We start from the raw sequence: 14,391 nt of genomic DNA on the forward strand, positions 1-14,391 counted from the left end.
AGAAAATAATTTCCATAAAAGCAAATAATGAAAGATTGATCTACTTGGGCTGGGGTTATGGCTCAGTGGTAAAGCACTTGCTTCCCATGTGTGAGGCACTTGGTTTTTTTTTTTTTTTTTAAGAAAGAGAGAAAGAGAGAGAGAGAGAGAGAGAGAGAGAGAGAGAGAGAGAATATTTTTAATATTTATTTTTAGTTTTCGGAAGATATAACATCTTTGTTTGTATGTGGTGCTGAGCATCGAGCCCCGGCCGCACGCATGCCAGGCGAGCGCACTACCACTTGAGCCACATCCCTAGCCCAGGGGCACTTGGGTTTGATTCTTAGCACTGCATATTAATAAGTGAATAAAATACAGTACATCAACAATGAAAAATAAAGATTGATCTACTTAAGATATGAGACATCCTGCCTAAAGTTGGAGGATTCATTTAATTTTATGAAGTCACTAGTTATATAATATGTTCAGCAAATCATAGGAATGGACATTTGTTATTTTAAAATTATAAATAAAATATATAAATTGTTAAGGAAAAATTTTGATTAGGTGTAAAAATAAGGACAGAAAGAATTTAAGGGAAGAGGAGACTGAGTAGAAAACTAGAATTAAGAAAAAGGGGAATGTTTATCCATCAACATACAGACAGAAGGCCCAGAGAGGATGGGGATAATTGCAAGAAAAATGAGAATTATGAGCAAATTACAAATGAAAGGGTATTTGTATTTAAGCCATACAGCTGCATAAGGTAAATAAGGATTGTTTTCATTAATGTGAGTATATGCTCACTTAACTGGGTCAGTCCTAGTTGTTTTATCCATAACTGCCTATCTCAGTGTGGCTATTCTGGGAGAACTCTGTAGCATCAGTGAAGTTAGTTTTGTGATAATTAAATGGGAAAAAACACACATATACACCCACACAATGTGTATGTGTTGGCTATTTTGGTTTACTGACTGAGTGCTTTTTGAGATTCTTATTTGTATTTTTTTCTTCCTGCTACTTAATTAAACAATTTGTTCTCAAAGTTTGTGTCTGTTACCATTACGTGCTCTGTTCCTGGTTGGCAAGTCTGGAAAGCCCAGTGAGAGGATATGAAAGCACAAGAAGAAGACTGGGAGCTCTTCCCAGGGAGAGGGTGTGAGCCCTGGGCTCTATGAGCCACCCCACTGCGTGGCCATTCCCTTGTCAAGTTGGTCTCAGTGGTGTACTTTTTTCGTTGGTGACTATAGCACCTGTGTTTGAATTCTTGAGTTCTCCCTCCTCTCATTCCTTCCAATGTCCTATAACTAACTGAGGCTGCTCACTCTGTGTCCTTCATGAAGTCATACCTCTCATTAGTGGCTTCTTTCCCTTCATGTTCAGGTGGTAAGACTGCAGGTGGAAGCTCAGTTTGGGCTGACTTTCCTCTTTGAAGAACACTTGATCCATGTTGAATCTACTTATGACTTGATCGTATTAATGGGATTGTGCTATTTTCCCTTCTTGTGTCTCCCCTCGATTCGCATCCTCTTTCTCCTCTGCCACCCTTTCTCTCTTCTCCACCTTGTCCCATTCTAACTCCCCTGTGGACAGTCACCATAATTATATGAATGGTTTTCTGGCGTCTCCTAACCCTTTCAGAAGGAGTCAGGGGAAGTAAATTCAATTATGTGCTGCTCACCTTCTCGGCCTCTTTTTCCAGTGCCCACAGGGCCCTGGCCAGCTGAGTCTCTAATCTCCTTTGCACTAGACACCTTCCTTGCCACCCGTCCAATTTGGGACAAATTCTTTGCCTCCTGTTCACTTAGATCCACTGCCTCCTGACCTCACAATGAGCAGTCCAGGTTGACCTCCTGGGTGTCTTTTCCTTGTTCACCTGGACCACCTGTTTTCTTGGCCAGAGACGGTGGCACATTTATCACCTTAGGCCTGTCTCAGGAAAATGGCACTTTTGTTAACTCAGGCTGTCAAGAGCACAAACACTCAAAGCAATAAAACTAATCAAAGAGGAAAGGAGAGAGGTTGGTTATAAAGAAGGAGAGCATAGCTAACATGCTAGGGTGACTGGGGGGCTCAGAGAATAGCACTCAGCCAGTCTCCCGCAGAGGCACAGAAGAGAAGAATTTCCTCCATATTTTTAATCCTCCCTGGCACAGGAAGTGCACAGTAACACACATCCTCTCCACAGCAGCATCCCCTTCAGACAGCAGTTCTAAATCCTAACCACTGCTTTATCCCCAGATAATGTGTTTCTTCCTCCCCCCGATAAAACACCCATGGCAGACTTCCTCAGCCCTTCTGTCTCTGCTCATCTTGCTACCACTATGTCACAGAAACCAGTCAACACAAAGACTCCGTCATGGCCTTTTTCTGGTTCCAATCATCTGAGTCCTTGAGAAGGTCCTCAGGTACAGATGTTGCTGCTGGAATGCTGGTAATGTCCTGCTCATGATCTGGCTGCTAGCTATGTATCTGTATTTTCTTGGTCACATTCAAGTAATATCCTTACTTGATCCCTTTGTTCTTTGTTTTATTCAACTTAAATTATAAGTTGAACAAAACCAAAAAAATCACTTCCGCCAAAAAATGATGCATTTCACCTATACTATTTTGCAACCTCCTCTTTCAGATTTATATGCATTTTGACATTAACTATCACTGTAATCTGTTTACTTCACTGATAGATTGGAACTCTTGAAAGAATGTTGCATTTATCTTTGTAAATCCCCACCTCACCCTCTTCAAGTAGCACTCCATCTTATGTATAGAAAGCACAGTGTAAATTTCCTGGCTATATTAACCCATAGAGGAAACTACTTCCTCCCAAATTATTTCTTTCTCTTCTGAGATTATTGAATGTATTCCACAATATAATGGAATATAATAGATGTTAGCCAAATTACATAGTTCGAACTGCCTTAAATTTAATATACCTTTGAATTGAATCTGTGCTCTAAGAGAAAAATCAGAGTTTTAAAAACAGGGCCATATAATATTAAGTCCAGAGGGAACCATCATAAAAACTTCACTGTGGCCATGATAGCCCATGCCTGTAATCCCAGCAACTTAGTAGGTAGGCTGAAGCAGGAAGATCAAGAGTTCAAAGCCGGCCGCAGCAATTTAGCAAGGCCCAAATCAACTTAGTGAGACTCTGTCTCAAAATCAAAAATAAAAAGGGCTAGAGATGTGGCTCAGTGGCTAAGCACCCCTTGGTTCAATCCCTAGTACAAATATTAAAAACAAACAAACAAACAAAAAAAAACTTCACTGTGGATCATACTCTTGGATGGTGGCAGTGCCCAGCACTTGTGGGCATTTATTATAGCCCTACCTAAAAATCACTGTAAGGTATGAGGAACTGGATGGGAAAGTGTGTATTAATGTATGCTGTCTTGTTCATTTGAAGATGAAGCAAATATCTACCAAGATTTAATTCAGTCATGTTCTTAAACACGTATTTATTAAATCCTCACAATGTGCCAGGAAGTTAAGGGGGTGACCCACTGGAGAAAGAGCATTCCAGATGAAGAAAATTGCAAAGTAAAGACTAAAAATCTCTGTTCTTCTGATTTGTTAGAAGAAGGTTAAGTGGGGAAGGGCCTAGTATTGTTATGTCAAGATGGGTAAAGACAGGGTAAGGATTCTTGGATGTTGATTTAAAAAAAAAAAAATCTCACAGTGATAGCATGATGCAATTAGACCTCCATTTTAATAAGATCGCTCTGAGTGCTGTTTTGAGAATGTTCTGTAGAGTCCAGGGCAGAAGTACAGGGATTATATCATGTAGGAGGCTATTGCTGTAATCCAGGGTAAAATAATAGTTTGAGACAGAGTGGTACAGGTAGAGGTCAGATGATTCTGGATGTATTTCAATGATTAGTCTTCATCCGAAGGGAACTATTTGTGTATACATGCTGTGTTCTAATTGTCCCTTTCTAAATAAGATCTTAATTTGCCTTTGAACATTTTTTTAAAGCTGCATTGGAATGATTTTTCCTAAAGAAAATTGTGTCATCATGATGCCTATTATTTTGGGTCTTTAATTTAGTTGCATTGCATTTAAGAGTGATTTTTCCCTAATATTTTTGCAAGAAATGACCACTCCCAACTAATCTATGGAGTATAATTGGAAAAATTTTATGAAGCAATATTTGATTTTTATGATTTAGGCCACTTTATATTTTCACAGATTTTTACCTCATGACGTAGCTACTTCCTTCCCTCCTTACTCCCAGCCCTTGCCCTCAGTACTAGGGATTGAACCCAGTGATGCTCTATCACTGAGCTATATCCCCGGCCCACTTTTTAAAAAATTTTACTTTGAGACTGTATCTCACTAAGTTGACAAGGCTGGTCTTAAATTTGCAATCCTCCTTCCTCAGTCCCAAGTTTTTGGAATTACAAGCATAGGCTATCATGCCCAGCTAGGCAGAGCTTTTCACATCCAGGAATTAATGAAGGATTGATCTTTCACAGGCCTGTTGCATTGAAATATTGATTAAAAAAAAACCTAATCAGTAGTTTGTAATGATTCATTGAGTGAAAGAAATGTCCAGAGAAGGTATGACTCAGCTGTTAAAAACAGTTGAATCTTGAACTATCCATTACTTTTTCCCTCTGCTAACTTCAGTCCATGGGGAGACTTAGACTCTTTATCTCTGGATCTCTAGGGAATTCTTTCTCTTTTTGAATCATCTTCTGTTGTTCCCTACTCACAGGATTTTTTCTTTATAAGTTCTCAACTTGTTTTTTCATTTCCTTTGTTCTTCCTTTTGATTTGAGAAAATGAAGTAAAATGATGATAATTAACTTGGTATGACAAACTGCAAACCAAAGAAATAAAGCATGGTAGCAACAATACCAGAGAACAAAATATATTTTAGTTAAAATTTTCTTTATTTCCAATTCAACTCAATTACCAAACACAAAGGATGCGCTTGTCTCCAGTATGTGAATAAGAAGTGGTTTCTCAGAAATCTTATCATTGAATGTGAAAGATAAAACTCTTAACTCTCCTTGAGAGTTTTGAAAGGATAAGCTTGTAGTTAATGAATATGTCATCATGATATATGCATCTTCCTACCTACACATGAGTGTAACCTGGTCATTGTGCCATATAATAGAGGGAAGGACATGTCAGGTACAGTTGATGACCAGAAGACCTAAATTGGACTTGTGGCTAATCCCAAGTGTAATCTGAGTCCAGGGTATGAGGAAAATTTGTTTTTTTTTTAAGATACTAATTCTCAAAGTGTGGACATGGCCTAGTAGCATTGGTATCTCATGAGAACTGATTAAAAATGCAAATTTGAGCCTTGCGCAGTGGCACAGGCCTGAAATCCCAGTGGCTCTGGAGTTTAAGACATGAGAATCCCGAGTTCAAAGCCAGCCTCAGCAACATCGAGGTGCTAAGCAATTCACTGAGACCCTGTCTCTAAATAAAAATACAAAATAGGGCTGGGGATGTGGCTCAGTGGTTGAGTGCCCCTGGGTTCAATCCCTGGTTAAAAAAAAAAAAAAAGCATATTTGAGGCTTTCTCCAGACCTACTACCTCTGAAATTCTGGAAATGGACTCTTGCTCTCTGTCTTAGTGGTTCTGATGGACACTTTTAGTTTAAAATAGTAGGCTTTATAATCACAGGTTTATCTTTACTCACCAGCTTTTAACTAATCAAAGTTTAAAATACTTAAATTAAGCCATGACTACTGGCTATTATAAATCCTTAAAAAACATATTTCCCCCTTTAAGAGGAGATATTTTGGGGTTAAAAGACAATTTGTAATATTTACTAGATGAACAGTAAATAATAGGCTCTTCCAACAGCCATCAGTACTTACCATTTTTATAGTTTTTGTGTTTCTATATGCAGCTCATGATTTGCAACTCATTTTTTATAACAATTTTTTTTCTAGTTTTAATGCCCTGAACTTTAAACAAAAAAGGAATCCCACACAACGAGAGATGATAATTAGACCACAACTCCATAAGCCTGGCCGTATTGTAGATGATTTCAACATACCCTTTTTTCCCTTATTTTGTTTTTTATTTGAATATCCATATCAGATGAAGCTTAACATCATTAGTTTTGCTCTTAGTAAATCCTTAGGTATAAAAGCAATGCAATCTATTGTTTCTATAAACATATTTACAGCCTTAAAATTGGACCCAACTTTTTCCTTTTCCTTTGCAATATGTTTTCAGGATAGCATTACATAGCAATTCTTGAGGTGTAATTTTAAGGAGTTGTGTGGCTCTGTCTGCAATAATTCTAACCTTGCAAGGCTGACCTGAAAGTAGTCTCAAAAAAATTTGAGCTTGGGAATATTTTTTCCACTTCTGTTACTAAGTCTAATTCAGAGTGAGTCATTATCATGCCTGCCTATGTTCTTTCAATAACTGAAATGTAAGAAATAAATATATCAGTATGGATAGACCTGCTTGTGCATGTGCGCCAGAGACAGAGGCTATTCTAAAGTACTATTAAAATCAACTCACATTTGTAATATACCTTTAAATATGTTCATTTTCATTATACGAGTAGTCTACAGAACATTTAAGAAACAGAATTTCAAGAAAAGGAAATTCTTGCAATGTTCTGCAATTAAAGGAAAGGCACATAAAATATTACTAAATAATGAGTGTGACATTACATCTTAGCTTCAAATCACCTTTACCACTGCACTTATTCTTTTCTAAATGCAGCTTTATCATTTTCTACAATTACCATTTTCTGAGTTGAAGCTCACTTTCTTGTACTTTGTAGGTCAATTTCTTCTGGAAGAAGCTCGCCTCATAGAAGCAGCAGAAATGGCCAAAAAAGCAGCTGAGCTGGATAGTACAGAGTTTGATGTTGTCTTCAATGCTGCCCACATGCTCAGGTCAGATTTTGCTACTAAACCTTAAAAGACCAATGCCCTGCTTTTAAGAAAATAATTATACTATTTTTTCATATTATACTATGCATTCTATATTGTAAATGTCAATCAGGCTGCAGATTCATGAGAAAAGTAGAATTATTTTTTTTTTCATTATAGTCTAGTGATGAATGCACATGGCATATGAGCTCTCAGTATTCTGAAAATCATTGAGGACTCCCTCCCCAACTTGCTTTCCCTTCCCTCCAAAATTACTGGTCAGAAAATACAAAAGATAAACTGCAAAATTGAATTGAATAATTGTCTAATTAAATGTCTCCACAACAAAACATTATGTCAGTAAATCAATTGCATCTGCATATTTGTGTATTTGTATTAATTATTATTGAATATGGCATGTGGATGCATTTTAATGTGTTTGATAGTTGGAAGGATTATCAAATACAAATATGCATATGGCCTATGAAATACTTAAAATGGCCCTGTAATCAGTACAGTTGCTGTGCTGTGAAACAATACATTTTCTAGACCATTACTGTTTCTATTTTCAGAGGGTTATTACAGAAGCTAATTGCAATAGTGAAAAAATAAAAAGGCACATAAACTATTTTTGTTGTGAATATAAAGAGAGACAGTGCATCCATAAGTAGTGTTTTAGGTTAAAGGAGGACGCTTTAACAAAACTCAAATGATTTATACAGTTTTTTAAAAGCAGTATTTGCTCTGTTAGCAATATGTGTACTCCTTTACCCATATTCTTACTGAATTTCATTCCATTAAATTTCCCCCCACCACCAAGTGCTTCATTAAGTGACATTCATGCTATGGTGTTTGTGCTTATCTTCTACTGATGGATTTGTAATTATGTAGATCATTCTTACAAGGTAAGAAAGATAGCAGAGAAGTTGGTTCACATTTGGGTGATTTTTAAATGAGGACTTTTGATCTGAGGAGTAGCTCAGCAGTAGAACATGTGCTTAGCATGCACAAAAACCCGAGTTTAATCCCCAGCATACATACATAAATGGCTTTTGGAAAAAGCAAGGAACTATTTTTAAAACATTTACTTTGAGATCATTACACAATAACATGTAGTTATAAGATATAATACTCTAGCTCACATCTTATGTGGGCAAGAGTATGGGTACCCCTTGGAGGGATGGGTCTGTCTGCTAAATAAAGCTATGAAAGTAGTACCATGAAATAAATGCAAAAGACCAGAAATGTGTTTTTAAAGAGCAGGGGCAGTGACCGGTTAAGCCAATCGGTTAAGAGGGGTAAGGCTTCTAACAAAAATTGAGCCCATGCTTTATGGTGATACAGATCAAAAGGGATGGGTAGGTATAAGATTTCAATGTGGGAGGGGTCTTGCCTGGGTGCTTGCTTCTTCAGGAAAACCAGGATATGGGTAGGGGTAAGCAGGCTATTTGGCTCTTAGCGGGTCATTCCCTTCTCTAAGGCTGTGCTTGAATGTGAGCTATGACTCAGAACAGGGTGCCAAGGTGAATTGGGCATTCTCCAATCTGTGGATTCCACCTGGGAGTTCCCAAGACCAGGCTTCCCTGCCTAACGGTGCCAATGTCGCTCAGTCCACACACTTCTCATTGATGGCTTCTCACATAATATAGAGAAATCTCCTGTAACGTTTATCAAGGTTCATCATTGATAATATTTTGCAAAACTACAGCATATTATCTCAACAAGCATATTGATATTTATTCAGTCCCCTGGCTCTGTTGTGTTTCCCAAGATTTACTTGTTTAGGTGTGTGTTTAGTTCTCCACAATTTCTTCATATGTGCAAGTTTGTGTGTCCATCATCACAGTCAGAATACAGTACAGTTCCATTGTCACAGATATCCCTCATGTTATTTTCTAATCACATTCTACCCCTTTCCCTTGTACCCCAGGAACCAATATTTAAAGAAAATTTTGTTGACTGTGTTTATCATTTGAGAATATTATTAGACTATATTTTCAGGACCTCTTGCTTAGCTTTTTGTTAGTTTAAATAAGGAATTTAAAGCCTAGCTGGGAGTTGGGGGTACACGATGAGGTTGCAGTTGGATGCCTTCACTCTGCTGTTAGTATTTAGCATTGCTGAGGCACTTGTTTTGATGATGACCCCCCCAAAAAGTTGACACCTATACAGAAAAGTCAAAATTCAGTTGATCATTAGTATCTTTATAAAATGAATTATAGTCAATCTGCAAGAACTTTCAATGCAAGGATAATTTTTACAGAATACTTCCATTCTCATGACAAGGTTAGGTGATATTGCAGGGAAGAGGACTTTTTGTTCTTCATGAATAAAACAGTATGCTTTTACTCACAATAAACCATTTGTAAGGATGGGAAAGCACAAGTTTCTGTAGGCTAATTCATCTTACTTATTATAAGTATTTTCATCAACAGATCATTTTTGTACATATTAAATCAGTATCTGGAATTCAAGGTCTACCAATGGAAACCCATTATAAGAACATTACAAAAAATGTCCTTCTTACATCCATCACTCATAATTTTTTCTGACTTACCACAGTTTTAGAAAACAGTGGAAAGTTTTTGTTACGTGTTGGAGACGTGGAAATCTTTAGGATCTATTTTTCAGAACCTTCTTTCCAGCTTTCTGCAGTCTGCATTCCTCATTAAGTTTCAGTCACTCAGCGCCCTCCTATATTGACTGCACACATGACCGTAGCAGCCTGACAGTGATATCCTACACAGTTTGGTGCCAGTCCCCATGACTAATTTTTATGTAGCTTTTTTGCTTTTCAGCTCCATCAAATTCAAATATTTCTTCAGTGTTTACTATGCAAGCTGAACACCCATCTCTTATCAGTAAAGAAAGTTCAGCACTTTGTTTGCTGAAAGGATAAGAAAGGTTTTTGTATCTCTTAATGTAGTTTTATCAAAATGGTTGGCTATCAAAATTTTGTTATGTATGTTACATATAGTTTCCCCTGAAACTGCCAAAGCCCTAAATTGATTTTGATAGTCATTCTTCCCTTGAGAGCTCAGTTCTTTTGAGAGATTTTTAGAAGACAAAATTGGCAAGGTTTAATAACCAGTTGTATGTGAAGAAGAGGGTAAAATCTCCCCCTTTTTGACTTGGTTAGCTGGATCTATGATTTGTCTGATGTTCCAAATCAGAAATTTAGAGACAGTTTATAGTGCAAGATATGGTTCCACCATACTGATTTAACTTCCCTTTTTTGGCTACTTCTTATTGAAATAATAAAAAAAAATCTATTAACAAGGGAGGAGAAAAATTTGTTCATTCTAATTTTTTTTAAGTGACTGCCTCTGGATATGACTGATGGAAAGAAATGAGGGCCTGAGGCTAGCCCTCCAGGGGCATATCTTTGTCTGATTGGGACTTTCAAAAGTTTTGATATTTGAGAAGTTTCTGACAGAACCATTGTAACTCTCAGTAATACCCGAAGAGCTTTCTCTATAGAATAAGCAGATGTAAAGTTTTAAGATGTATGATTTGAATTAGGCATTTCAGGTAAGAATGACAACTCAGAGGTATCAAAGTTAGGCTGCTTAGTGAAGCACACTGACTATAAAAACTGAAGGGCCTTTTAGAACATACCTAGTTCCTGTTTCAAGGCGAGTCACAAGAACTCTAGGAGCTATGGAAGTAGTAGTAATGCTGGACACCAAAAATGTGTCCCAGAACAATAGGATTGCTGTCTCCCCGAGTTCTCTGAAGTTGCAGACCTGCACAGGCCTTCCTTAGGATGGAATGTGTATGAATGTGACGTATGTCACAGGTGAGCCAAAGCTACAAGAGTGAGCACTCTTGCCTTTTTCCTACTTGAAGACTAGAAACTAGAGGAGTCAAAAGTAACAGAAGTAATCTAAGGGATCCAAGCCTACCTTCTTACCTGCATAGGTTGAATGAGTGAGAAATAAACATTTTTGGTCTTAAGTGAGATTATAATGTGTTTATTACCACAGTAGAGCCTAACTTACCCTGACACAAAATATATCTGAAAGTAAAATAAGTAGTTGGAAAGTTGGACTTTATAACATTGGAAAAGTTAACTAAAGATTAATAGGATATTTGAAATTATATATGCGACAGAAGCAGTGTACAATTCTTAGACTGATAAATAGAAGGTATCCATGTTTCCCCAACACTCAATGGAAAATCATAAAAATGTGAAAATGATGACTGACAGATTCAAAGACTGGAAAATAGAAAACTCACTCTTGTAACTCTATGTAATTACACTAAGTATATATACGTACATATATGTACAATTATATATAGTATGTATACACTTGTGTTTATATATAAATCATGTAGCATGTATATTTTTATATAAGTATATAGCATATACTTAGTATGTGATATATAACTATATTTATGTATATATAAATATGGTATATAATTAAATGTTGTATATAGCATATATATATAATATTATTTGTCACATATAAGTGTTAATAAAAGTAATTTCTGAAGGAGGGAATGGATCAAATAAGCAGTTATCATTAAATAGGGAAATTATTCTAAGGCAGGATGAAGGCTTTCAATTACCATTTGAAAGCAAAGTTATGAAAATAGATCCATTCCTAAACTGCCCGTCTTCTACTGGTGACAGATTTTTAGATGCAAAGTAAATAATCCAGTCTGGTCAGATTAAGCAGAAGCAGGGTAGATTGAGGAGTACTGTGTGGCCCGCAGATTCTCTTTGGGGGCTTGGGAGCTCTACTGGACATAACCAGGAGCAATCCCCAGCCACCAGCCTTCCCCAGGCCTCAGCAGCTTTTGCAGTCCCAGAGCTGTGCCACCATCACCCATGAGAAACCAAACAGAGCAAGTGCCACACATGTTAAAAGGCGATTGTTCTGGGCACAGTGGCCTCCCATAAGCAGACTTCTGAATCCCATTCTCTGGAGATTGCATCTGAGTTTTGGAACTGGAGTCATGTGCTGGAAGAAAGTTGGACAATGAAGGGACTTGGGGCTTCTGCCTTGCTTGGGAAGGTGGCATCCACTTGCTGCTAATTAATCAGCTGTATTTACAGGGAGGTGATTACAGATGTTGGGTGGTTTCATATAATGAGTATTAACAGTACATGGTGGTACTTTCAGTACTTTAAGTAGAATGGAAAAAGTACTCAGTGCTTCCACTGAGACTTTTTTTTAAAATCAGTTTGCTTATCATCAAAGGAAATTACCAAGGAATTCAAATTCTAGAAATCAGTGAAGTTATTTCTCTACAGTTGTGAGAATAAACAATTGAATCAACTATTCTGTTGAAGCATTTTGTAGGAACAGATTTGTTCAGGTTTTTTTTTTCTTTTTCTTTTTTTTAAACTCAAAGCTGAAGCGAGAGCTTGAATATATTTGATGCCTGAGAAGAACAGGCACAAAAAAACAAATTTTACCGAATTCACTTTTTATAGTCTCCTGTAGAAGAGTTATTTATTCAAGTATTTTTTGTCTGCCTGCCACTGTATTTTGCATTTATGTCTGTCACCTCTTAGTTCTGCTTACTTATCTGTCAGGTAACTACTAATATCCCTATTTCATAGATGAGGATACTGAGGTATCCTCCTCAAGAGTTGGTAAAAGTGGGACTGAGAAGTTGGTAAAGCTAGTGTCTTTTGGCCAAGGATGATATGTGTTTTCACGGTGTCACATTGGCTCCCTCTGTCATTACAAATGAGTGACTTCCTGGAAGCTATGATTCTTGAATTTATTAAAGGACAAGAGGTTTATAAAGAATAAAGGGTTTTCAGATGTGTAAATCCTAAATAGTCACATCTCTCTAATATTATTAAATTATTTTCACATGATAAATTTTAGAAATTAGATTCTAGTTATGGGGGAGACAACTTCAGGTTTGTATTTTCAAAGGAATATTAAATTTTTAGGACTATCATCTTGGTATAGTGACTGAGAGGGGTCATACTTGAGTGGTGAGGAAAGTGTGCGTTTTTTTCATTTCTGGGTGTAAGGGTACAAGCTCTCACCCTACTACATGCTTACAAGGTAGCAAGAAGAGCCAAACTGTACCCCACCTACTGGTACCAATTGCTTCACAAATTTCGAGAGAGCAGACTAAATATATGAGAAAGAATCATTATCTTTTAACTTCTATACTCAATTAACATAGTATTTTTAATTGTGTATTCTATAAACATTGAATTTAGAAATACTAACTTTATAAATTCTACTGGAAGTAACATAAAATTCATATGCTTTTTATTTGGGGGAGGGGGCAGTACTGGAGATTCAACCTAGGGCCTTCTTACATGTCCTAGGCAAGTGTTGTACCACTGAGTTACATCCCTATTCTTAAAATTTAAGTTCTTAAGTGAGAAAGAAAAAGAATTGGATTGATTGCTTTTTCAAAGAGCTCACATGTATATATGTGTGTCTATCAATCTGTACATCTTCGAGAGACATATATAGTCTGCCCTCAATATCCCTGGGTTCTACATCTTTGGATTCAACCATGCATGGTTTGAAAATATTTGGGAAAATTGTGCTGAGCATGTGTGGATTGGTTTTGATCACTTTCCCCTAAACAATACAATATGACACCTACTTGCATAATACTTAGGTTGTGGTAGGTATTAGAAGTAATTTGGAGATGTTTTAAATACAGGGAAGTTGTGCATATATTATCTGTAAATACTACACCAATTTATTTAAGGGACTTGAATATCGATTTAGATATCTGCTCAGGAGTAGAGTCCTTCTGGAACCAATCCGCCAGGATAAAAAAGAACAGCTGAGTCTCCAAGGCCCTGTAGGCCATATACTCTCTCCTTTAACATTTTTTAAATAACCAAAAACCACTCAAAAGTCACTGGACTTTTCCAATTATAAATTGTATTTTACTGCCAACCTTGGTCAGGAGAGTCTTATTTCGACCACATTGTAATGAGCTGTAAGATCTTTAAAACAAAGCAGGTTGAAGGTGGGTGTCTTACAACCCAATGTCTGTCCAGTATTAATGTGTGAGCAGATCATTGTAAAATGAATATTCTGATTTAGTAGGCGTGGGTGGTACCTGGGAGTTTGCACTTCTAACAAATTCAAGGTGATGCTTCTGATGATTCTGAGACCACAACCATGAGCAGGTTTTATCCTGCCTATTTTCATTCTTCCCAACTCCTTCCCTCTCCACCACCAAATTACACCTTGAACATAGGTGATGATTTACTCTATGCTAATATAGCAGTTGAAATCCATACATTTGCTCCCTTTTAATTTTTTTCAGTACTCAACAGTATGTAGTCTTTCTCAATAGAGGCTTAACTGTTCCTAAGCAGTCCCTGAAAGGTTTGAGGCCATGGAAGAATGGGATCAAAATCTCATTTGACATCATAAAATTTCTGACTGAGAGGGAACTTTGGTGAATGACATGATCAGCACAATTTTTTTTTAAATCATTGTTTCCTCTTCGACTTGCTATCCTTTACTTTTAAAATTATAATGGATACCTATGAATCTTGAAGGCATTTTTGGAACCTTTTTTTTAAAATTGTAGATCAACACAATACCTTT

General features: G+C 36.9%; 1 protein-coding gene across 1 annotated transcript in view; it reads left to right on the forward strand.

Annotated features, from left to right (window-relative positions):
* The window catches only part of Tmtc2 (transmembrane O-mannosyltransferase targeting cadherins 2), a 375,266-nt gene that overhangs the window by 304,807 nt on the left and 56,068 nt on the right, over positions 1 to 14,391 (forward strand). Inside the window, exon 10 of the mRNA XM_076854913.1 lies at positions 6,745 to 6,859. Coding sequence (XP_076711028.1) covers positions 6,745 to 6,859 — 115 coding nt within the window. The remainder of the gene's footprint in view (positions 1 to 6,744; positions 6,860 to 14,391) is intronic.

This window comes from Callospermophilus lateralis, chromosome 4 (genome assembly GCF_048772815.1).
Source record: "Callospermophilus lateralis isolate mCalLat2 chromosome 4, mCalLat2.hap1, whole genome shotgun sequence".
Lineage (NCBI taxonomy): Eukaryota > Metazoa > Chordata > Mammalia > Rodentia > Sciuridae > Callospermophilus > Callospermophilus lateralis.